The sequence below is a fragment of the Lepeophtheirus salmonis genome, chromosome 4 (genome assembly GCF_016086655.4).
Source record: "Lepeophtheirus salmonis chromosome 4, UVic_Lsal_1.4, whole genome shotgun sequence".
Taxonomy (NCBI): Eukaryota; Metazoa; Arthropoda; class Copepoda; order Siphonostomatoida; family Caligidae; genus Lepeophtheirus; species Lepeophtheirus salmonis.
In genome coordinates, this window is record NC_052134.2 from 48,303,247 (window position 1) to 48,330,234 (window position 26,988).

The 26,988-nt window shown below is 32.6% G+C and overlaps 1 protein-coding gene across 1 annotated transcript in view; it reads left to right on the forward strand.

Annotated features, from left to right (window-relative positions):
• Positions 1 to 8,780, forward strand: part of LOC121116094 (uncharacterized) — a 14,763-nt gene extending 5,983 nt beyond the window's left edge. The window contains exons 4-9 of the mRNA XM_040710310.2: positions 1,385 to 1,478; positions 1,540 to 1,624; positions 1,679 to 1,803; positions 3,306 to 3,438; positions 3,503 to 3,563; positions 7,210 to 8,780. Of these exons, the coding sequence (XP_040566244.1) occupies positions 1,385 to 1,478; positions 1,540 to 1,624; positions 1,679 to 1,803; positions 3,306 to 3,438; positions 3,503 to 3,563; positions 7,210 to 8,687 (1,976 nt within the window). The 3' untranslated portion in view covers positions 8,688 to 8,780. The remainder of the gene's footprint in view (positions 1 to 1,384; positions 1,479 to 1,539; positions 1,625 to 1,678; positions 1,804 to 3,305; positions 3,439 to 3,502; positions 3,564 to 7,209) is intronic.
• Positions 8,781 to 26,988: the final 18,208 nt, after the last annotated feature.

The window sequence follows — 26,988 nt, forward strand, 5'->3', positions numbered from 1 at the left end:
AAAATACTTCTTGACAGTTTTATGATTGTTTTACTTCGTATTGCTTGAGCGGTTGTCAAAGATGAACACCCGCAATCTTCGTTGGTAATTATCCGCTAAGAACTGTCAGTGTATAAAGTATTTACTAGAAGAAGGGGCTATTACTCAAGTGGGAAAAAAAGGAAAACAAAAAATGACGTCGATATACTTCCATGTATTTAGAATTCCATGGTGGAGCATAATGACACATTGTAATATTTGTTGGGAACCAGTAATCACTGCCCTAGACCAGGGATTCTCAACCTTTTTTTTTAGTGATGTACCTCTTTGAAAATATTAATTCAACCCAAGAAACCACCTTACCCGCATAGGGCATTTTTAGCTTCAGTGACAGCGGCGTCCGCAGGAATATATTTTGGAGGAGGGTCTTTGTCTTTGAATTTTTTTTGAAAATAAAGCCAAAAATTATAATTTTTTGGAAAAAAATTTCAAAAATTAAAGTTCAAAAAAATAATTTTATATTAAATTCTTTCAAAAATCCTTAGATATTCACAAAATTTATATTTTTTCTCAAATAATTAAGTTTTTTGGAAAAAAACAACAACAAAATAATACAGCTGTTTGCTAAATATGAATTTTTGTTTGAAAAAATTTCAATTATAAACTTAGTAGAATTTTTTTTTTTAAATATTAAACTTCTTAGAGAAAAATTTCAAATATTTAATTTTTTAGAGAAAAATTTGAAAATCCAAAGCTATTCACTGAAAATTAAATAAATTTTTTTTGAAAAAAATTTCTTTATATTAAATTTTTTCAATTTTTTTTTCGAAAATCCTTAGCGATTCACAAAATTTTTTCCAAAATCTATATCTTTTCTCAAAAAATTTAGTTTTTTGAAGGGAAAAAAAATCAAAATATTAGAGCTGTTCAAAATAAATAGATTTTTTTTTGAAAAAATTTCAATTATAAACATTTTAGACAGTTTTCTAATATTTAATTTTTTGGAGAACAACCAAAATTTCTTAATTTTGGACTACAGCCCCTCCAATCCACTTCCTTCGAACGCCTCTGAGTTATGTCCCCCTTTCAAATATTCTTTAATAATCTCAAATATCCCTTGGAGTGCCTCTAAATACCCCAAGGGGTACGTGTATCCCCATTTGTGAACCACTGACCCAGACTATGGCAACCCTAATTTTTGACAATCTATATTTTTAGAAAAGTTATTTTAGTTCAAATTTTTTACTAAAAAAATTTGTAAGGGTTTTCCCCTCCTAATTTTTTTTAAATAACTTCCTGCACCATAAAATATTCAAAGCTGAGGTAGATATGTACCTCGTGCCCCTGCCATTCCGCCACTGAATGTAAAGAGATCATTAATCTATTATATTTGTTTTTCCGGAAGTCATCCCCAGTATTATCCTTGGACTCTGCATACACTTCAACGATAGTGGCCTCAAAAGTTTTGGAGCCTTCATTGACGCAACAGCGTACATTCAGTAAGTGGTTTGAAATGAAACGTTTGCATAGCACATACATGATTATTTATTTATATTATAGAGGGGAAATTTGGACACTAAACTTTAGTAACGAGTCAGACTATTTCATTCTACTTTACTTTATCTTGACTCTCATCATATTCTTAGTAGGTTTTCTATTTATTTTTATTTTTTTAACCTTGAACTTTTTTCTTCTTAAGGTACTTGGATTTGCTTGCCTCATTTATAATGCTTTAACTACTTACAAGGATATACGAGTTAAAGATATGGGTATGCCAGGTGTAGCAGCCTCCTATCAGATCATTTCCAGCCTTGAATTGAATTTGTAATATATATATTTACTTACTTTTACTATCTAAAGATATAAAACAGTAGCTATTCACTCCTGTTAACTTGAGTTGATTCTTTGGCTATGTGAAATTTTTCTCCCCCGTAAGAGGTCGCTTTTTATGATGCAATAGATGACGTTGCTTTACAATTTTCCAAATGTTGGGATATGGAATCGACACTTGGACCTCAACTTGGCAGGGCACCTGCAGGGGTCAGATGGAGGGGCTGCGGGCCCCTCCCAAATAAAGAAATTTTTACATTTTACTACAAATTTTTTTTGAAATTGAAAAATATAATTTTAGACTTTTTTTCCAGAAAATTATATTTTTTGGAAAAACTTTTCAAAAATTGATAGCTATTCACAAAATATTAAATTTTCTGGAAAAAAAAATCAAAAATTATATTTCAAATATTAAATTTTTTGAAAAAAATTTCATGATATTCAATTTTTTCATTTTTTTTTTCAAAAATCCTTCGCTGTTCAAAGAAAATTAATTTTTTTGAAAAAAATTTTGAAAAATTAAATTGAAACTAATATTCTTTATAATTGTATAATTCAAAAAATGTCATGTTTTTTAGTTAAAATGAAAAAAATCCTTTTTTTAGAGAGGCCACAGCCCCTCCACCCCACCCCCCACAAACGCTCCTGCATAAGTCGTTTTTTTTTCTATTAGTTGGTTGCGTATTTGTTTATTACTATAGCTAATTTGGTACCACATTATTTAGCTATAGGAATAAAGAAATACGCAAGATACTAATAGACAAAAACGACTAATGCAAGAGCGTTTGTTATGAAAGAATGCTCAAAATCAGTATGATGCAAACTGGTCATTCCAAACCAAATTAAACCACACATTTACAGCACCATCTTTGATTTCTTTTCAAATTTAGAACATATTTTAATATTAGTTAAAAACTCATAAATTAAAAATGTCAGCCTTTTTTTGTCTTCCTGCTCAGGATTTAGAGGCTTCTAAAGTTCTGACCTCGACGCCACATACCCTATTTTTAAGTAACTGTATTTTGCATGTTTTTGAAGATATCGATCTACTTTAATTACCAATTTAATAGATAATTATTTTATCCTTTCTTGCCAACAAAATGTGTTTTTACCCATAAGGTCACGAGGTCAATATTTTGACCTAAAAAAAATAAAAAAATGAAACATATCCATTTCCAATTTCACTCAAATTTGTATATGTTAATTTGTAAAATACCATAAACATATACAATAAGTTTTTAGAGATGCATTCAATTAGCATCACTCATCTTATCCCCATTAAAAGAACGAATTCATGGAGATGACGTAGTTAGTTATGAAGTTGTATATTCATGTCATCTCGATACATCTACCGGCCAAAATGAAAATGTTGTATAGAAAACTACTTTATACAAATGTTGATCACATGATCTTTGTTTTGCCACTTGGTTTATAGCTTTGCTTTTATCAAACAATCATATTATGATCCCAAATCCTTTTTTTTTCTTTTTTTGCAGGTTTAAATATAAAGTTGCATTTATACCTTTTGGATTCTATATGATTGCTGGATATTTATTCATTGACTCTCAAGTTTCAAATGATTATGAAGAGTCAAGGCAGGCCTACTATCTGATACCTCTGGCTTTTCTTGTATGTATTTTGAAACATGAATCTAATTGACTAAACTTCTAACTTTATTTCTTATTTTTTTCAGTTAATCTCTAATGTGTACTTTGCCTATCTTTTCTGCAAAATTTCCTTCCGCAAATATGAAGGTACGTATTTTTTTTTAATAAATAATAGACCATTTTCACGTGACATCAGAGTGTACAGACAGTTCCACCAAAGTAAATGTTGAAATAGCCCGGGGCGTTGCTAGCTTTCGTCATTATTTTTTTTTTGGAGGGGGGATTAGCCCAAAAATTATCAACACCGTTATATAATTACTGATATTAATAGATTTATTATGTATATACTAGCAGAGGGTGGCTGAATATAAACAAAGAATGAATGTAGAAAGATACAGAGGGTGAAAAGAAGAGGGGAAAGAGAGAGAGGAAAGAGAAAAGGAGATAGATATAGAAAGAGAGAAGAAAAATAAGGTATAAGTTCGGTCAAAAACAGCCTCTTAATTACCTCAGATATATTATATATATATCATAGGAACGCGCATGGTTATTTTATATCCATGTTTACTAAATTTCAGATGAATCTGTTCGACTGTTTCGGATTGCATGTGTAATATCATAATAAACAGATTTATAAATAATAAGCTCAAGCCTCCCCCCCTCCCCAAAAGGGGGTAGCGACGCCATTACTAATAACTAAGATTAATACGTTTACTCCTGTTTGGTGGGACTGATGTTAGCGTCACATTTAGCATGTACACGTAGAAAATAGTAAAGTGTTCCAATCTGTGCCAAGAACAAAGATTATACTTTTCTGAATTACATGCATTATTCCTAATATATCTTTTGGATATAAGTCGTTCATTTTCTACTCCTGGACTTTTTATGAATAGTTGTAAATTAAGGTCACATTTCCCCCAAAGTGTCTTGCTGAAATCCACATTACAGTTAATGCCGCCACCCATAAACGCCTTTTCTAACATCCCACAAAACAAACAAAGATATGAGAGATTCATGATGCTATTTTATCCGGATTTATATCTATATCACCAGTACTCCAGGCTGCAATATATGTTTCGGATGATAAATATAATATTTACATCTTTGGAAGTAGCATTATTAAATATATTATTCTAATTCCACGAATCAAGGTTAAGAACACTAATAAGGAGCAATAATATATCAATCAACAGCTGATAAAAAAACATTGGATTCGTTGATTTTTTGGGGGATATTATTAGTGAGGAAAGTCGTTGTATTTTGGGCATGTTTAAAATAAGATGAAACTGAAAATCAAAATGGTAACCCTGACCATTTGAAGAATGTTTTAGAGGGGAGTAGGTTAGCTGTTCACATTTCAAAAGATTAGTTGCGAGGAGCTATAGGAGTTAGAAAATAATCACATCGTTCAATCCGTATCTAGCAAGGACATCTAGTCTGTAATTACTCCGTTGCTGACCTTCAAATCTAAGCTAAGTCCTTCATAAACTTCCTTTCTTTAACTAGTGATGCTAACTGAGAACATTTTGGGCAAGTATCAAAATAGAAACAATTTGAAGAATGTTTTGGAGGGAAGCAGCTAGCTGTCATGACGTTTTCATTAAATTTGCTACATTCAGCTGTGGGAGAATTACTCTGAAGTCGATCCTCAATTCTACTCTGAGTCCAACAAGGCAAGGACTTACGAGTTCACTTAAAACTCCGTAATTAAGCCTCACCGTATTTATGAGCTCATGCCAATGTTCTAACTGGTATAGTACATATGTTGTATTTAGTAGAAAATAAGTTCATTCCTCAGGAACTAAATGATCATGACAACAGATTAGAACAAGAAAATTTAAGCTTCAGTTTTCCAACTTAAAAGAAAAACGGGCGAGCTAAAAAAACGTACCTGATCGTTCTCACTATCTATAATTCTCCAACAAATCCTTTATGTTTTTCTCCGTCATTTATAAACAAATCCCACTCTAATAATTAATTTATAGCCCCCTCTTCCTCCCACTCTAATAATTAATTTATAGCCCCCTCTTCCCTCAAGAAGGAAAGACTAATAATATAATCTGTAGAAAGAAAAAAAAAACACAGTATTCAAGTTGCCAACAATGATACAACTCGCGCACTAAAAAATACTTAAAGTTTACAATCCTATTTATACATTATACCAGTGGTCAAAGAAATCATGCTCAATGCCTAGCTGAGACTACTAAATATTTGTAATGGATCCGCACTTAATAAAGATTTGAAATAAATCATTTGCATAATATATTAGACTCACAAAAACTCAACTTATTTTCACACATAAAAATAATTTTGTAGGCGTTTTACATCAGATAATAATGATTGCTCAAGATTAAGAGTCCTTCGCTTGACATCAATATGCTCAAAATCGTGGTTCGTGAGACCTTGCAAAGGTGTAAAAAATACCCGTTTTCTTGCATCATATACGTTAATATTAATTAAAAAATATAGAGCAATTAAAATAACGTTTTTATATACAATATTTATTTTCTGTCATTTTGACTAACGATACTCTAAGGCGATCAATAATCAAATACTGTTAGGTTTAAACATTTTTATGCACTATGTTCATTTGTTATCTCTCGCTTCATTGTTAGGGATGATATTTAGTTGATAAAAAATCAGTTTTATTCTCCTTGTGTTCTAGAAAAGTTCCATCTTTAGAAATTATTATTTTATATCCAGGTTGCGTGATGGAGTGAACATAATTTAGGTACATGTTTTTTAGTTCCATTATTATTTCAAGAGTCTTGTCGCCTTTTTCGTTCGAGAGCAAGTTCTATATAGTAATTTCTGAACAGAAGAAAAGATATATAATAACGACACTCGGGTATAAAGTTGGTATTAGAGGATAGGGATTTTAAATTTGGAAAAAGTATAGACATTCAAAACTTGGGACCACTGTTGATAAAAGTAAGCGTGCTCATTAATTTTTGCTGAAAAAACTGTATAAGAAAAAATAAAAAATCCATGTGATGTCTTCCGAATATGAACACCATTTGGCCATTATTGTGTACACCTAGGTGTCAGGAGTACACAAAAGGAGATCGTTGAGTTTACGAAGATGCCCAAATCGAATGTTTACGATGTTGCTAAGGCTCTTAAGGAGTCGGATGGGCGAGGAATATATGTAATGAAGACTTAGGATCCTTCTGAGAGCTAAAAAACGAACTCCAGACTTCCTAACCAAAAAGGGCAAAGGAAGTGAGACCTCCTGGCTCGCTGGATCTGAACTCATTCGACTATACTAAAAAGTCCAATAAACGTGCACATAGTATTTTTGACTCCTTGCGGGATTACATTCTTGAGTCAATTCCCAACATGGACAAGGAGTCGAGGCCTAAGCCGGGTTCAGGGCCAGATTGGAGGCTGTAGCTGAAGATGGAGGGCGTTGGTTGAAGAAATTGACTTCAATATGGACCCCTTCATAGTAGAGCAAGATATTTGTGAATTGCTCAATTAGTTTTGGGAAATAAATAGTAATATTCAAAATATTGATACGGGATATTTATCGAACAAAATATTCTTTTGGGTAGATAAATAGATTTAAATCAATTTTTTTCTTAATAAAATACACTTCCAACTTCATATCCAGTGACGTCATTAAATAGTAGCACAGCTAGGAATTACTTTTTTCTTTTCTACCGCCCAGATCTTAATTATTATTAGAAAAAGGAAAATGCGTGCATTTTCCCTTCTCTACTATTATATAGACCTTGCCTAAGAGTATCTTTATTTCCGACTATATGCAATTTTTTTCTTTCTTCCCTTGCAGCCAATTCATTTCTGCGAAGATTTAAACACTTTAAACAGCCATCCATCCATAGTATTTACACTCTCTCTGATGGTCGGGTCACCATGTCCTCAACTCTGAGAGATGAATACGTTCAAGACTTTGTTAAACATGTGGCAAATCAGTCTTTACATGATGGAACTGAATCAACCAGTATTCCAATGATGACTACCTTTCGTGGGAGCCAACTGGGTCGAAAGGAAGAGGTCTCACTTGAGAAATGCGACGAAATTGATAATCAAATCTCTGAGATTCATCGCAAACAACATAGGGCATCCATAAGCGACCACTCTCTTATTGAGCAATTAGAGGAGGACTCTGATCAAGAAGATTATAAAAAGCTAGCCAGTATTCTTTCAACACACCACTCAACCCCCTCAAAGAATCCATCCAATGATGATATTCATTTGAATAATTCGAAATGCAATTTCTCGAAAGAGTTAGATGAGCTTGATTCTGAAGCTATTGATCTTATTAATGAAATAGTATCCCTCTGTGATACCGATTACTCCAAGAAAGGGAAATCCCAATCAGTAAACAACAACATAAATGAAATCAATGTTCCAGATCCGTTACCAGAAAGTAATGGAATTAAAAGTAGGGAAGGGTGTCATATAAAGTCGAACAATGAGACTCAGAGGGTAAAATCCATCGATAAATCCCCGAATAAACAAAAAAACAAGGCTAAAAGACCAAAGAGTAAACCGCCTTCTGTTCTGAAAGCCATCCCGCCTCCCGTAGTTCAGAAAGTGAATAAAGAAGATTCTCTGACAAAGTCACCGATTCAAAATGAGAACACCAATGGAAAAAACTTTGAAAGGGCTCTTCCAGGGATTTGCATACCCCTCAAAGAGCCACCTAAAGATAAACTACGTTCCATTGATCAAAAAGAGAAGGATTTGAATACAGAATATTCGTCTTTTCTCACAGAAATTTTAGAAACGTTTGAGAGTCTTAGAACTACTCAGCCATACAAGGAATTGAGAACGACTAAAAACAAAAATCCACAGGCGGATACGAATGTTAGAATAACTCTGCCCACAATTTTAGAAGAGCCCTCTCCTAATGAGTTGAATTCATTTAAGAACCCAAGTTGCTCTTATGAATATGAGACATCCAATCCTTCTGAATCAGGCACGGAAATAGTGAAAATAAATTATATCACTGACTCCCAAAGTTCTCCAGTCCCTTTGATACAAAATACCTCTTCCGCAGAAAGTAGTAGTTCAGATTCTGAAGAAATATTTTTTGAAGCATATGAAGGACGCCTTAATACTTGGGAGCTGGATTTGGAGCCTTTGCCCACTAAACAAATAGCTGATCCTGCGATCGTTACAGAAGAATTAGATATTTCGGAGTCTAAAAACCCTTTAAATGATGTTTTTTCTTCATATGCTAAGCGACAATTGGCTATAAGGAGAAAAAATAAAGAATTTCTTAGGGACGTTGAATTAGGATAAATGGCGCTTTTTGAATGTTTGTTCTTATATTACTCTTTAATTGTATCACGCAAACTTTCATACGAAAATAAACTGGAAAAAAAAGACTCAAAATCAGTTGGTAGTTCTTACCTAATTGAATTTTTTTCAGAAAATGACAGATCATTTAAATATCAATTTATATTTGACACATTTATATGCAAACGAATATCCAGACAAATTTCTAGAAACTTTATTTTATTAACTGTTGAAAATTGCTCACTGCTAAACAAGAGCTCATTCAAGAGCAATTATTATATTTTATTAAAAGCGTAGCTATAGGTTTGCATTTCTATAAGATATCCAAATTTTCTTTATGTAATGATATAGCTTGAAGTACAACTTAGAACAAAAACTTATTAGACACTTCACATTCCTAAATTTTAGTGAAGTGGACAGTGAAAAAAAATGAAGTTTATTGGTAATAATTTTTCTTTTTTACAAAGTACTTCATTAATAGGTAAAATGGATAAATCTAGGACAAAATTAAACTAGGAGTATCCACAGTATTATATATTTTTTGGAGGGGGTACCATGATTTGTAGAATTTTTTTGGGAAAAAATGCAACGACTAAAATTTTTTGTTTAAAAAAAATCAAAAATTAGATGTCAAATGTTAAATATCTTGAAAAAAAATTCAAATATTAATTTTTTTTGAAAAAACTTTCAAAAAATTTATGCCATAATCAAGAAAATTAATTTTCTTTGGAAAAAATTTAATTTTTAGAACAAACATCTCAAAAATCCATTGCTATTCTCAAAAAAATAATTTTTTTGAATAAAATTTAAAAAATTTTATTAAATTTCAAATATTAAATTAATTCAATAAAAAATCAAATATTAAATTTTCAAGTAAGACGCAAAAATTCCTTAATTTGGGGGTGGCTACAGCCCATCCAGGCTAATTAATGCGGAGACCCCTGCATTAATTACACACCCTCACCGAAAAATATTATTTTTTTTAGATGTTCCGTACATTGAAATGTAGTATTAAAATCTTCAAATTTGATGTCCAAAATTCATCATTTCGTGGTATTTCTTATTAAAAATTTAAAAAATGTCCTTTGATGAAAGAAATTGAATTTTTTTCAAAAAATGGCAGATCATATAAACATCAATTTTTATTTGACACATTTATATGCAAAGGAACATCCAGACAAATTTCTAGAAACTTTATTTTACTAACAAATCCAATATTACTTTAAAACGTAATTTTTTAGCACTTGAAAAAAAAAAATGAAATTGCAATTTTCACGGATTTCTTTTTTTCCCCATAAATTTTTTGATTCTGAATAAATTTAGAAAACGTAGTTATTCGATAGTTGTTTTTTAAGAGGCCAGTCATTTTTTGATTTACAACTCAACACCTTATCTCGTCTCCTTGAGCTTCAAAAAACAATTTTGGTGTTTTGGGTATTGAATAGGCCCTCTTATGTTACCCTCCGACCCCAAATTGACACCCCGTCTTAGCCTTATCAGGTTCAAAAGCACCCATAAAGGACACACGCATAAACTTTATTCTATATATACTTTAAGGGGATAATTCTGGCCCCGTTTTTTTCTTTTAAAAAGTTACGTGATGTAATTGACCCTTGTTCTTAACCTTTTGAATGATTCTCCACAATTTGTTGAGTATTGAACAATATCTTATGTTGGTACGTTTGTGTTAAACTTATTGGATATTTTTCATTTTATGGCATTATATCTTTCTTAACTAGCCGGTCCATGGCCCTTCTGCTGACGTGGAACTCCCTGGAGAGGCCGCTGACGGTGACTTTGCCTCTCTTGTCCTCGACATACTTTTTCACGGCAGCAACCATTTCGTTCAACCTTTGATGCCTTGACTCAGATCTTCTGGTCACCTCAAGAGTATTTTTGCCTACCACGATGTAAACGGTGGTGCGGCTGCAGTTCAGAACCTTGGCAATTTCAGTGGGAGTTTTTCCCAGCGCGGAAAGTTCCAAAATTGCGACTCGACGTCTCTCCATATTATCGGCTGTTGTTTCACTGTTACTATTTAGATTTTGCTAGAGTTTTTTTTATAACTAGTCAAGACCCTTGCCTCGAAGTATTAACCGGATTCAACTCAATAAAATGACGAATATGTGCATGGCGTAAAATTTAAAGGAGTGTTAAAGTTTTATACGCGCATACTTGTACTCTATGCTTGGCAAAAGTCAAACATAAGTCGTAAATGCGTGTTGGCATAACCTAGTATTGATCTTCTTTTCCGAAACGGTTAATCTTTCTTCCAAGCAATTGGGGGTTTCAAGAGTTTCCCATCACAATGCGCTGACAAAATGAATAGGGCATTCCAGGAACTTATAATTTGTTTTATAATACTTGATCATATCTTCCAAAAACAATAATTCCAAATGAACAATATTATTTTCTTCATCAGACTTTCACTTCAGACTGTTTGATCGTTTCTTTAGCATTGCTCGGGAAGAATGACAGGGTTTTATTATCTTTTCATAGAGATATAAAAACTTTTTGTTTCATCTATCAATAGGCATTCTAGAACAATTTTTATAGTCATGTTGTTGGAAGGATATAACTTTTCTTCTAATACTTTTTTAATAAGCATAAGCAAGGTTGTTCCCGGTTCAGGTTCAGCAGTTCCATCGATACTAGTCTTCGTTCTCGGTTCTTTTTTTATACAGGCTCAGTTTGGTAACAGTCACTTAACACAAGGGGCTCTGCTTGAAAATTCGGGCACAGGAAATGATATTAGATACAAACAGGGCCGCAGCTACCTTATACGCAGAGTGCGTAGTGTCCCGAGTTCCATTTCAAAGCGGGGTTGCTAGGGGAGGCCAGGGGGTGGGGCGTAGGAAGATGGATATTTCCGTATTGCATTCAGTTTAAAAATACAAAGTAGATATGTTTCGTATAAAGGGGGGTTCAGCTAAACATGTACTAGTATAGGGGGGGGGGCCTTGGCACAACAAAGTTGGCTTTAAAAGTATTATTGTTATGATATTAGAGGCCCTCGATAAGGTTAGTGGTGGACCTGGATCCATAACCTATACCCCTCCCTTCCCTTAGTGTAGTGCCTAAAACCACTTTTCCAGATCCATAAGAAGCCCTTAGCTATTTGGAACTCAGGTACAACTGTATCATACATGCGATGTGCAACAATTATTGGAAAAATCTGCAATCGCAGACAAAAAAAAAATTAAATTTAGACAATTCACTTATTCATTAAAGCAAATATATTTTTTATTATATATATTGTATTTTCTTTATATATTATCTACATATATAAGAACAAAATCACAAGAACTGAGACCCATACGCAATATATCGCGGTCTCGGTTTGATTTTGTCCGTTCTGGTTCTAGCTGTTCTGGTACAACCTTTATATTATTTAACCATAGTATTCTTGCAGTATGCTAAACACGATGAATCTGATTCTTAACACATTATACTATTTCATATTTCATTTTTTTGTTCACGGAAGTGAAGTTATCAACTTTAAGGGATTTACGTTTACTAAATATTACCACAAAACTTTTGTATAGCTTGATATTTTTGATCCCTTAAGATACACCTAAAGATTAAGATTTATTTTATTAGTGTCCTCACGAGGACACTGATAAAATATTTTGTGGATTAGCACTTCACGTTTTTATTTTGTACAAACTAATTATTAGATCTGTATCTTAATGACCCTTTGTTATTGAAAACAAATAACAATTTGAGAAAAAAAGAAAAATAATAGGATTATTTTTGCGTAATAATAGAGATCGAATATACGAATGTCTCAACTCTAGATATTTTTCAATTTTTATGAAATTCCGGATTAAGCCTCAGTATATCAGATAGTGATGGGACGATTAAGAAGAATCAGGAATCGGGTATTTTTTCTGGAATTGGAATTGGGGAAATAATGTTTAATTTGCAATTCATATTCTTGTGTATTATTATTTATTATTACTGGAATTTCACTATTTATTACTTTAATAAGATATGAAAAAAAAAAAAAAATATTAAATACATATTTCAAGATATAATTAACGACCCTTTGAATTTGTTACTTGAGTCTAATAATTTTATAAATATTGTAATAAAATAATTTATCATCAAAAATGCTCCAAAACTAAGAAATTTTTTTTTGAACACAAACCAACTGTGAAAAAAAGTGTTCTAAACACATGTAGTCAGAGCATATATTGTTATTTTAGGAGAATAAGTTTTGTAAAGGGATCTAGGAAAGATTACTTTTGAAAAAAAATTGCATTTAGATAGTCCTAAAGAAATTTATAGGTAATTGTAATTTTGATATACTCGATATTTGTTCCATTGAATAAATCTATATAAAAAGTTCTACTAGATTTATTCTTTGAGTTAGAAGAAGTTTAATTTGTGTTAAACTTTCTGTATTATTTTTGGCCACATTTTAACTCAAAAGACATACATTATCTTAAGTAGTATTTGATGAAACTTAAACAATTTAATAGCTTTAATAGTTATGAACTTGAAAACTGTAATATACACATTAATTTAATTTCTACCTTTCTTTAAAATTTTCAGTTCCATTCCTTCCTGGTATTATAACCATCGGCCGTCCCACCATTACAAAGCTACCAGGATTATCTGAAAGCACTGAGAGGAGTATGGAAAAATATTTTGGTCACTCGGAAAGAAATAATGATATAGAACTCAAAAAAGTAAACGTATCTTCTCAGTCATATACTCGCTCCGATATATAAAAGATTGAGTTGTATAGCAGATTGAGTAATTTAATATTGTTTTTGTTGATTTGAATAAGAGTGAAAGTTTTTGGGATTTAATAAAATATCTATTAGTAAAAAAAAAAAAAAAAAAAAAAAAAAAAAAAAAAAAAAATCTTTAAATTTTTGTATTCAAATTTATTTATTGCTCAATGTTAGTAACTGCGCTTCTTGAATACTTAAAGTCCTATGTTTATTTTCTAAACTTATTAAAAAAAAGATTGATATTTAAAGAACAAATCCTTAGAACTACGGATGATTTTAATTACTTGATAAATCTCTATAATTTTTGCGAAAAGGTTCAACCTTTGTAATTCCTTTGGTAGTTTATAAAATTACAGATTGTTATGATTGTTTCTTACAGCTCTTTTGATTTTTAAAATTTATTTCTCAACATAGTCTCCCTGTAATTCTGGAGAGTTTTCTCAGTGATGCACTCATCTTTGTAACTTCTTTAAGGAGACTACGTTGAGAAAAAAAAAATCTTAATTTTTTTTATTTGAAATGGACCATACAGGGGACAAAATAAACCTCTGAAAACAAATAAAAGTTTCGTACCTATCAAAGATACAAGATAATTTCCCCGATTTTTTAATTTTATTTTTCAACATAGTCTTCTTGTAACATTATAAACATGTTTCCAAAACACTTACTGTTTTTAGCTCAATTACTTCGAGTTGGATTGATTTAGACACGTCAAATTTTAACAGAGCAAGCCTTTGTATGTTTGCTATTGCTTGAACTTATTAAAAGCCACTATTAAAAAAAAAATATATATATATATTTAATAACAGCTGGATACTCCATTTGCCCATTTTTACAAAAACACTCCCATTAAATCATTCAAACAACTCTTACATAACAATAGTACCTACAAAATAACTAAAACTTTGTTGAGTATCTGTAAACAAATGCTAAATAAATGTGACTAGCTTGTATTTACGAGTTCTGCCATCTTCACGATGAGGTCGGAAACTTTTTAGACCACCCTCTTATGTAGGTATATCACAGAGCGATGATAGGTTTCATTATTTGTGGGAGCTCAGCCCCAAACATTATCTACATAATGATTATCATATATATGTTTTTTTTTGGGTGGGGGGGGGGAGGGTTCAGAAACTTGCCTTTAGATGCACGGCACTAGTATTGCAGCAAAACTCAATAGGACTTATACAAAAAATGCAAGCTCAAACCAACGTTTACATTACTAGAAAATAATGGTACGGAGTAGTTTGAATATATCGGTATAAATTTGACTTGAGATCCTGTTAGGTTTTGATTGGAAAAGGGCACCCACGTGGTTTTTACAAAATCCCAATTTGTACGCGATATATAAACATACAGGGTGTTAAAATCAAATTGGTTCATTTGTCAAAAATCTTTAGATTGTCAAGGAGGCAACATATTTTTTTGCGGATTTACTTAACAATTGGCTTTAATTGTAAATATGAATGGTGAGAAAGAGATCATTTGATGTATCTTTCATCAATCACGGCCTAGAAGAAGGAATGGGAGTTAACGAGGTAGTTCCTCGGCATTTTGGTCATTGCCTCCTTGATGGAGGCAATCAGAGAGTCATTGATGGCATGAGATGTTGGATTTGTTTTAGATTCAACGTAGCCTCATATAAATAAATCCATTGGATTAAGATCTTGACTGATGGGGGCCATATTTCCTTCCCAATAAAATTATAGCATTACTCACCCAGCCATTTCAGCGACCCTAGATTGGGAATCTAACAATCACCGTCACGGGTCAACACCGTTCGTCCTCTGAACCTTCAATCTTCTTTATATTTGGAGCAGAAATCGTCATGATGCCCAAAAGTTTATTAATGTTTGTTGATATAACAACGTTTCTCCCGAAAAAAACCCCTTAAAGATAGCTGTATCATTACCAAATTACCGTGGCGCGCAAGCGCTCATTTGATCTTACACCAAAAATATATTTCACATAATTCAATTGTAGATAAATATGTTGGCAATGATAGTCAAGTCTCAGGAACTACAAAAGAGATAAAGAAAAGTTTGTAAGATTGACTTATTTGTCTAATTTCCAATTGATTTCAAGGCTTTTTTTGGTGTTTATTTTTGAAGAAAAGGTTGTGTGATTCAATAAAGGTTACGACGTATACTATTCTACATATATGGTAAAGAGTTGTATGCAACTCACATAGAGGTAACTCTGAAAATTCTTCGCAGCTTTTGCATTTTTTTTTGAACAGCTAGTTTATACAACAATCTATGTACAGACTGGCACACAACCTTGCAACAGGGATGCGAAGTCGGTCATTAAATGCCCGCCTCCGATTCCAACACCCAATTTTTAATGATATATTTTATAGCCTATATAAGTACTATTGAGTCATTTGAGTCTAGAGACTATAAATATAGATTTAACTACCATAGGTTAATGGTAGTTATTAGTTATATTTATTAAAATAATTGCGCCATAGGTAAAGAAAATATTTGGATTATAAGATATTTATCAAAGTAGAAGAACAAATGAAACGGATCAAAATCTATCTCCTGCGAATACATGCATAAGTTTCTGAACATAATTTAACCACTCGTAACCGAGGAACCTACGATACACACAACCTCTTACTACACAATTACACTTTACACTGATGACATTGGCTATTCACAAGACTAAGTAATGAACTAGTATGGCTTTAGAATGGCTCTACACAAAATAATCATTTAGATTTTGGAGATGTTTGGAAACACCGAGGCCCTCAAAGTAATTGTTAGTCAACACTGGGACGGTATGAGAGGGGAATACATCTACAGCAGATGTGAGGCCTTCCGCCGCCTCCTGGAAGCCATCATTGCTGCTAAGGGCGGCCTCAATAATGATGAAGAGAGCTCAGACAGACATCTATATTGAGTATTAATTTTGTTGAAATTCGAGAGTTAATTAATGGATTAAATGTTGTTGAAGTTTAAAATTAATTGTTTTAATACTTTAATGGACCACTATTTACATAAATCATAATAATAATTTTTGTAGCCAGAGTCGAAGTGGCTATAATTTTTCCGACTCTTACTCTGCAGATAAAAACCCTACAAATAAACTACGTTTTAAATGTAGATTAAAGTGATGGGACGACTAACAAAAAAAACAAAAAAAAATCCGATTCCAAAGCGATTCTTGTAAAAATTTCCGATTCTTTAATATTTGGAATAATAGTTAAAAGTATCATTTTGCTATCAGGGGCGTACACAGGATTTTATTTTCTGGGAGCTTGGTTTTGAGAATATTTAAAAAAAAAAATCTAAAAATTTAAAGTTTTTCTTTTCAAAAATATAAAAAATTTTGAAAAAAATATCAAATTTGATAGTATGGATTTTTCAAAAATTGATAACTATTCACAAAAAAAATTTTTTTTTTTTCTCAAATTCACTGCTATTCACAAAATTTTTTAAATATCACAGCTGTTTAAAAATATAGCAGGGATATTTAAAATTTCTTCTGAATAGCTGTGGATTTATGAAAATTAATTCAAAAATTTTGAAAAAAAAAAAAATCAATTATTAAATTTTTTGTATTTTTTTTTCAAAAATACATAGTTATTTGCAAAAAATTAAATTTTTGGAGAAAAAAGTTTCAAAAACCACAGCCATTCACAAAAAAATTTAAATATCTCAGGTGTTCAAAAGTATTAAATTTTTTGAAAAAGAATAAAAAATCCAGAGCTGTTTTTGAAAAAAAAAAAGATTATTGAATTTTTAATATAAGTTTCTTTTTGTAAAAAAGAAAATCAAATAAAAACATTTTTTTTCAAAAATACATAGTTATTTGTAGAAATAAGATTGTAGCTGAAAAAATTTCAAAATTGCAGATCTATTCAAAAAAAATATATAAATTTTTTTTATTTCATAAGAGAAGTAATAAATAGTCATATATAAGAATCGGAATTGCAAATGAAACGTTATTTTCCCGATCCTGATTAATCATCCATCACTAGTAGATTATATCATTTACTTTTTCGGGAATTGAGTCTGTTTCTTCAACAGTGAGTAAAATGACTAATAATGATAATTTTTAAAGCAATAACTGAAGAAACGCCATCATGAAATATAACAACATGATGATGATAACATAATCGTATGTGGTTAAAATGAATGACAAATACATTTTTGGTTGACTCCTTATTCAGAGAGAGAGAGAGAACCTCTACTAATAAAATTTCCTTTGCTATTTATTTATTATGGATTGCCATAAATCGCAGTTGAGTAAATATATTATGTATATATTATTTTTAACTTAACAAAAAAAAAAATAATAGGAAAAAAATGATTACTGCCTCAAGGTTACTGACATAAATATTTACTAATGACTACATAATATCCAGAGTAACAATCAAAATAACTAGATCCTTATCTAAAAGTCTTCATCCCCATGAAGGACAAGGCTTGGATGGATCAATAACAATTATTCTTGATTAAACAAAGATATTTATCCAATTTTATGTTGGTATATATCTCTTTTCCCGGGAAAATAGTTTTTAAATTTACGAATACAAAGAAATTTTTGAATGTACTCAAAATAACAGCATCCTCACTTTCTGAAATGAACACTCCTTTGGGGCCACACCAAAGCCAGACCCTGTATTATAAAACATATTAATAATATAGGGTTGATCTTATTTTTTCAATTTTTCAAGAGTAAACTTTGAACAAGAGGCTTTGTGAGGAAATTTAACCAAATCATCTGAAAATAGTGCTTGGCACAACTTTTATTCAAAATGTGAGCCCTAAAAAATCAGGGATAAAAAACTTTTTGATTAATTTTTCAGATAAAATTTGTACGAACAATCTTTTTTTAATTAAAACCAATATGATTATAATAATATATGTCTGTGATGTACACCTCGCTTAGAAATACCATGATAAAAAAACATTTATTTCAAAAACAGGGAGAGATACATACTTAAAACATAAAATAAAAATTGTTCAAAATTCTGAGTTACGTAAGAAAAGCAATGTTTTTATTCTGATCAGGCCATATTTCTGGGCTCTGGAGGGTAAGTTTGTTTTTTCGCTAATAAATTGATTTTTGTCATGAAACAAGATTGATTCCCCGTGTCTTAAAGTTTTTTTAAAGGTATGGGTTATAGATTCGAAAATGTAACCCAAAAAAAAAAATCTAAAAAAAACCGAATTATTGTACTAACAGAAAAAGGGAGAACGTATATTCAATATGAATTAAAAATGGGAATGAGAGGGGAAGAGTGAGTTAATCTGAGTATATATCTTCAATCTTCATTATGGTTGAAGAAGGAACATGTCAAGCTAGCAATGCCAATGGCAATAAATAAATCACAAGGTCAATATTTGAAAACAATTGCCTTATATTTACCAAAATCATTATTTTTGCATGCTCAATATATGTTACATTTTCAAGAGTGTCAAAAGAGGGTGCAGGTTTGATTATATTGACATCAAATGGACAGAAACAATCAAAAAATTTGTTTACAAGGAGGCTTTACAATAGAAATTTACCTACTAGGTATATAATTGTAGTTTATAGTAAGTCGTTTTACTTTAGAATTTTAACGTAGACAACCCAAATATAAATAAAATGTTTTTAATTGGCAATCCTTATGTTACCGTGTTCGTTCTAGTATAAATGAAAAATAGAATAAATTTCAAAAGTTTTTTCTTTTTCAGAACAGACGAAACTCCCTCCCCCCTCCAATAGTTGGGGATAGGGGGCAATGCTCCATATGGTTCCGGTATCCCTGGTTGTACATATGAGGCCGACCACCTCAACGTTTTTTAAAGTAAACGCCGGAGGTTTGTGAACAAAGCCTCATTAAATATAGATTCCTCCTTATTAAATTTTATTTCCGGAAGATTATGACAAAAAAAAAACGTCATTAGCGGGAGGAAGAAGATTGAAACAGATTTGATTTTTTGCTGTAATCAATATCCTTCGATGTTTAAAAAAAACACACACAATTATTCATTATTAATATATTAAAATCATAGACTGGTGATTCGTTCATGATTATTGTATACACGTACATACATCTGTTCGTTCCGTTTCATTTGACAAAATACTATACATCTAAAGGAACATAATACTCATTGCACATATTTGACTTTGATGTTATATTCGATGGAATAATTATAAATAATGTTCGTTTAGAATCCTTGCATGATCTTAGAGTTAGTTTAGTTTTGCTGTCCTCATGAGCATATCCGGTGGCGAAGTGATATGAAACCACAGGATCGATGCCCCTCTCTACAATGAATATTTTATAGAGTCCCAAAGTGGGTGTCCGATTTAGCATGGGATTATTTACATATATCTTATTGAAGATGTAGTAATGATGGGGAGATTGACGTCATGTAATGACCAATGAGATGCAAATTATGCCTTTAGTTAGATAAAATTGATGGAGCTTATAGAGGGAAACATATTGTTTTTGCCAACTTTGGTTTTCTTTCGTCTGCTTTTGTGACGTCAAAGAATTTCCCTTGCCATTGCTTAGTATCAACACTCTACGAGTGTGGCCCAAAAAGTTTCTGACCTAACAAAGATACTAGACATTTTTTCTGAATCTACATTTTTCAACAGAGTCTCCTTGTAACTATCACACGTCTCCAAGTGATGATCACATCTCTGTACATCGCCCAAATAGTACTCGGTGTTTTTTTCAGTAAAATAATTGTTCACAGGACACTTTTTGTGATTGTCGCAATTACTACGAGTTATATTGATTTAGACGCGTCAAATTTTAAGACAACAAGCCTTTATATGTCAGCTATTTTTTGAGTTTATTTAAAGGTATCACTTTCAAAAACAAATATTTAATAACAGCTACATACTCCATATTTTGCATTTTGACAAAATAACTCACATCAACTGACTCAAATGACTGTTATATAACAACTGCACGTCCAAAATTAGGAACTGTCATCAGATGATACAGGCTGTCCACGATAAATTGGAACTATCTTAAAATTCAACCTGCTGGATAAAAATGGAATTTGGAGTGTATTTGTTAATATGAAAAAGTTAGACATGATATTAAACAATAAATTTATTCAATATGTCCTCCCTCAGCAGCCACCATCTTTTCCATCCCGCCCCTAAAGGATTTGCATGCCCTGATGTCGACAGCATTCCACTCCCTCGTAATGGAGTCCTTCAGGGCCGCGATGCTCTTGTGGCTGACCTTGCACACCTCCCTCTCCAACTTCCACCTACCAGTAGTAATCACACGGATTGAGGTCGGGTGAGTTGGAGGGCCAGGTGTTGCGATCCCAGAAAGTGATGTCGTGGGAGTTGAAGAGGTTAGTGGTCCTCATGGCGATATGTGCGGGCGCTGAGTCTTGTTGGAATATGAACTCCCTCCCAGCGGCCGTATCCTTCATCCAGGGGATGACGAACTCCTCCATGACTTCGCAGTACCTTATCCCGTTAACCCTTTCCTTGGGATTGAAGAAGAAAGGAGGCATCACCTCACCGGTACTACAGATGACACCCAGGATCATCACAGAGGCCGGGAACTTTGTGGTGAAGACCGCAGTGACCTCTTCTCTCTCCTTGGCAAGCCACCTGTCATTCTGGACGTTGTAGCTTCTGTCGAAAGTCCAGTTCTTCTCGTCGGAGAAGAAGATGATTCTTCTTCCATTGCTCTTCAGGTCATTGAGGAGACGCTTACCGTTGGTGAGCATGGTGGCCTTCATGGATATTGTGAGGATGTGTTGTTTGGCTATTCGGTATGACCTGTGCCCGAGGTCCTCATTCACAGCCTTGGAGACCAGCTACTTGCTCACTCCACGGTTCTTGGCCAACCAGGACAAAGAAGTCCCCGGCGAAGCCTTGATGGACTTCCAGAGGCCTTCAAGGAAGCGGAGAGTACGGATTCGGTCACTTCTCATGTTGTGGGCCTTGCAGCAGACCTTCCCCTCAACCTCCCAGGCATTGAAGACCTGGTACACTGTGGTGTTGGGGTAGTTAAGAAGCTTGTAGATAGCAAAGGGCTTGTGTCCCGCGCGAGCCAATTCGAGGATGGCGTCTCTCCTTGCTTGTTCCATGATGACTATTGTTTGTTGTCAAAACAATTGTGGTGGAAGTTATAGTGTATCGTTCACACAACCTTTTATATTAGTATGATTTAACCCCGAATATCCACATTATGGATCTGTATGAAGTTTAAGGTAGTTCCAATGTATCGTGGACACCCTGTAGATAGATGTGTTTAAAGACATTAAAAAGGAAAGAAGAGACAAGATGGTTGCAATAAAAAGTAAACAAAATCATGTTATGTATTTTTGTTTTAAAATAACCTTTATAACTTTTTAGACCATAATTATAATTAAAATACTATCAACTATGGTTTAAATTAATAGTTTATATTTCTGGTTTACTCTCAAGAAAAATACATAAGCCTGTCCAAAACGTTGACTTCCATTAAATTACATTAGATGAATCTTACTCAAAAGACGTGACTGAAATGAACTGCGCAAGAGATGACAATAGCGCATGTGCATCATTTTAGACGAATCAGAATTAGAGATAAGAAAAAATTTGATTTACATTGATTGATAAACATGACACCTCATTCCATTATAGTATCTGTAGATGTGACTAGCTTTTTTTTTACAAGTGCTGCCATCTTGCTGTTCAGGTTGGAAACTTTTCAAACAACCCTCGTATATAGTTTATCTTTATGGTTCCAACGCAGCTGCCGAGTCCTCGCCTCTGGTAATGAGTAAACAACACAAAAGCTGAGAAAAAAAGGAGTTGTTTATGTTATATTATGTTAAGATTATGCACAAGATTTTCCTATAGTAAAAATAGACTATAAATATGGAGTAAAATGATTCTCCCCCCAGCCCCTCCCCTCCCCAATAACGAAGATTGTTTATAGTAAGCACAAACTTAATATGATTGTGTGGAGAAAAATATAAATAAATATAATAATAAGTAAGTCATCTTAAATCCTTAAATACTTACAGATGCATCAAGGCCCCTAGTTAGTTAAACGAAATAAGATAAACAATAATCTTAAATATATATAAGCGACTATACATAATCGCGTATTATTGAAGGTTGAGTTATTTAAGAAACATGTTCATTGTATAACCATAATGATTACATATTATGTACTAGATAAATTGGGAAAATCTTTAAAGGCTTATAACGAACGAACATTTAGTGAAATGCAAGTATTCATATTGAGCTCTACCTTTCTTTGTAACCTCGGCTACACGGTACGGATAGCTTTAGCAGGCCAATTGTACGGGTAATTGACTTTTTCAGGGCCTGCACGGACGAATGTTATTTGGTACAGGCCTCATGCTCGACCCTTTTGCAGGGCAAAAATCCGGGCTCCAAAAGTGAGGATATTTTTTGGCCAAGACATCCTGGACTTGTTTGGCCATGTGAGCCGGTGCACTGACGGGTTGGAAGGTGTAATTTCTTTCTTGGGCTACTCTATCCATCAATCCAGGGAATGTAAATTAATATTGCAAAACCAGTACAGCCCTGCCAAAGCTTCTGGCCTTGTGTGTCCGAGATGATTAAGAGAGGTGGATTTCAATATGAATAATTGAATGTCACTTAATGTAGTTTTCAAAGAATAAAAAAATGATGGTTCAAATCCGCCTAGTTCGTTTGTTATAAGCCTTTAATGATTTTCCCAATTTATATGGACCACCCTGTACTTACATATGTTACAAGAACTCATTGATGCTTGAAGCTTGTCAGTAAAAGTGAGATGAAATAAATTAGGTTATAAATGTATTATAAGGGTTTTACAAACATATGTAGATGGCAGAAGGCGTTACTTCGATAAAACAAAGATATGTTAGGGTGAGTCGCTTTAGAGGGGCTTGATCGAATCAACTTCTTCAAATTTTGAAATGGGGGTATCAGAAAAAGTGGTTTTTGATTTTATTTAAAAAAGCAAATCCAAAAATCCACAGCTGTTCACAGAAAAATTAAATTTTTTGGAAAAAAATTTCAAAAATGCATTGTTTTTTTTCAAAAAATTATATTTTTGTTTAAATATTTCAAAAATTAAATTTCAAAATTTAAACTTTTGCGAAAATAATTTCAAAAATCTACAGGTTTTCGTAAAAATTAAATTCTTTGAATAAAATTTTAAATATTAAATTTCTTGGAAAAAAAACTACAAAAATCCATAATTTTTCAAAAAACAATTAAATTTTTCAGGAAAAAATTTCAAATACTATATTCTTTGCTCTGCTGCATAGTTTTCCCAAACTAATTATTCTATGTTAGTTCGCCCTACACAAAGAATTTTGTAGTATTTTATTATATGTTGGACCTTAATCTGCAGTCCGGCCCATATATAATCTGATACAGTGTGTTCACACTAAATTGGCACATTTATCAAAAATCCTCACTGAGGGCACATTATGTATTTAAAATGAACTCGATTCAAATACTATATAAGGCATTGGGCTTGACTTGAAATTGCAAGCAAGGACAAGAGACTGGATACAAAAGACTTTGTACTCTGCTTGGTTTTTAAATATAAGGTATTTCGAGTACAGGGTGTTAAGATAAAAAATATTTAAATTGTTGCAGAGGAGAAAATTTCGGTGGATTTACTTGAAAATAGGGTTAAATTTTACCTATGAATGTTAAAAAACAGCTCATTTATTTAGCTACCTCCAATGTAAATCAAGGTCTGGATTTGGTTCCTTGTCATGTTGGTCATTGTCTCCTTGAGAGAGGCAATCAGAGAGTCCTGGATGGTATTTAGATATTCGATTTTTTTTTAGATTCAACGTAGCCCTTGACAAAATGATCCCTCAGATTAAGATTTAGACTCCTGGAGGGTCATATTTCTTTCCCAAGGAAGTTAAACCAGTGTTCACTGAGCCAACCTTGTCTGAGACATGATAAGGTGATGAGTTCCAGAAGAGACTTACAAATCTTTTGCACCGTCCGATTGGAACGTTAATCAAGTAGGAGAACTCCCAATTTGAAATCTACCTGTTGTTTTGCACAAAAATCTACGATGTTCCTCCTCTGGTAATTCAATCTTCTATACATTTGGAGTAGCTATCGCCATGATATCTAAACTTCATTTAATTTTTTTGATACAGCAACGTTTCTGCCGGCAAAAAAAAAAAAAAAAAGAGTTAAGAGAGTTTTGCAAAATATTTCTATTCCTTAAATCTGATATTTTAAATCATATAGTAAGTTGTCAGAAAAATTCAAATCCGTATTTCCTTTGATATATGTAGTACGAAAACAAATCCCTTGTATTGCCTGTAACAAAACAAAGTATGTATTTATGTATATTGCAAATGTGGGATTAGCTATGCTTCAAAAATTGTGTAATTTTTTTCACTTAAAACTCTAATATTATTACTTATATTTTCATTCAATATTTGATTAACTTTGAGATAGTACTGGGATTCATTAGGATACAAGTAATGCTTTATAATATCCTTTATGAGGCATATAACAGAGAATTACAAATGGCCGGTAGACTATAATTATCACAAAGTTACTTCCTTGGACACTCCGAGTAATAGGACATAACCCAACTATAAAAAAAACTTCAATATCCGCAACATGGTGCAGTTGCCCTAACAGCCAAACAAGTACCAGGTCGTGCAAAAGTTTTAAAACTTAATAACTCAGTGTATACTACAACGATTGGATTCTTATTCCCTTCTACAGAGAACCTAGAGTAGAGGTGGAATAGGCCTAGGCCCGAGCTGTAAACCACACCGTCCGAACCTCATTTTTCCAAGATACGGGGGTGGTTTGAAAAGTTCATGCAAAGTCCGAGGGATGGCACTGTTGGCGTGTATTGAGGTTATGTTTAGTTAGTAGCATCTCTTGGAAGATTACACACCAACTGTTTCTGTTTGACATTCGTTTGAATCGAGGAATCGGGTAGAAAGATTATGGGGAATGACTTTTGGATACGCAAAGAATAATCCTCATTGACTATCTGGAAAAGGGTAAAACTATTACAGGTGTATATCATTCATTGTTATTAGACCGTTTGAAAGCTGAGCTAGAAGAAAAACGGCCACGATTTGCCCACAAAAAAGTCCTTTTCCATCACGACAATGCATCTTTTCACACCTCAGCAGTTGTTGTCGAAATTCCAACATCACTAGACAACTATGGCTCCTTCACTAATCATTCATCCATCACCATATTATGGATTTCATCAATGATTTCAGGAGTAGTAACTTCAACAGGGCGTCCAGAACGTTCAGCGTCACTTGTGCCCATATGGCAACTCTTATAAACACTGTTCTAATCATAGGGGCAGAGTCCCTATAATGTTTAACAAGCTTGGTTTTAGTCTCTTGATTCGTTTTTCCTTTCATAAAGTAATGTTTAATCAACACATGAAACTCTTTCTCGTCCATTTTTTGAAATTCCCTCCACTTCCTCGATTTTAACTAATACCAAACAGAAGGAAATAGGCCGATCTGGGTGAAAGATGGTGTGTGTTCTTCCGAGAGATGCTACTAACTAAACAAAACCTCAATACACGCCAGTAGTTCCATCTCTCGGACTTTGCATGGCCCCTTGTATATGCACTATAAAAAGTTGTCTAGATGTAAAGTCCATATATTATTTTTGTGAAAAAATTGCCGGATCGAAACTCAATAAGAAAATGGCTAAAAAAACTGTTTTGCAATAATAGTAGTTGATAAGATATATTGGTATTGTAAAGTGAAACACATACCAACCAAAATTATTTTCGTATTTGCAACCCCAAAAAAGTTATGTTGAATAATGTCGTCGATAAATGGTTCATTTGTGCAAATATTACAAAAATTATGCAAAAAAAAATTATGTTCTGGAAATTAAAACTACTATTTCAATATACATATATACAGGTTTTTGATTTGATGTCCAAATTCATCTTTTTAAGGGATTTCTTTTTAAAAGTTGAAAATTGACATTTGATGAAAAAATGATAAATTGTTTAGTAAATGACAGATTTTTTAATTCAACTTTTGTGTCAAATTTATATGCAAACGAATTTTCAGGCACACTTCTACAAACTTTTCTTGGTCTAGGGATCCAATATTTAATTGGAAAAACATTTTTGCGCATGAAAAAAGAAAAAAAGAAAAAATAAGCAAAACCACATTTTTCAACGATTTATTATTTTGCCCATAACTATTTTGATATTGAATAAATTTAGAAAATTCTTTTTTCCTTATAGTTGTTTTTTGAGACGGAAGGTATATTTTGTTTTTTACCTCAACCCCTATCTTGTCTCCTTGAGACATATTTTGTGTTTTGAGTATTTAATAAGGCCCCTTATAAGACCGCTCTGAAAATCGGTAGCCCCGTCTGAACCTTACTAGATTCAAAAGAGGCTCCCATGCAAAGTTTCATCCTCCTAGGCCCAACGGTATTGTTACCCATAAAAGACACACATATAATATATATATACAGATATAATTCCACTGTTTATCTATATATTAATAGTTGGATATTTTTTTTTTATTCTTTTTAAAACTTTCACGACTTAACATCTATAAATATCTTTTTCAAAAATAAAATAAAAA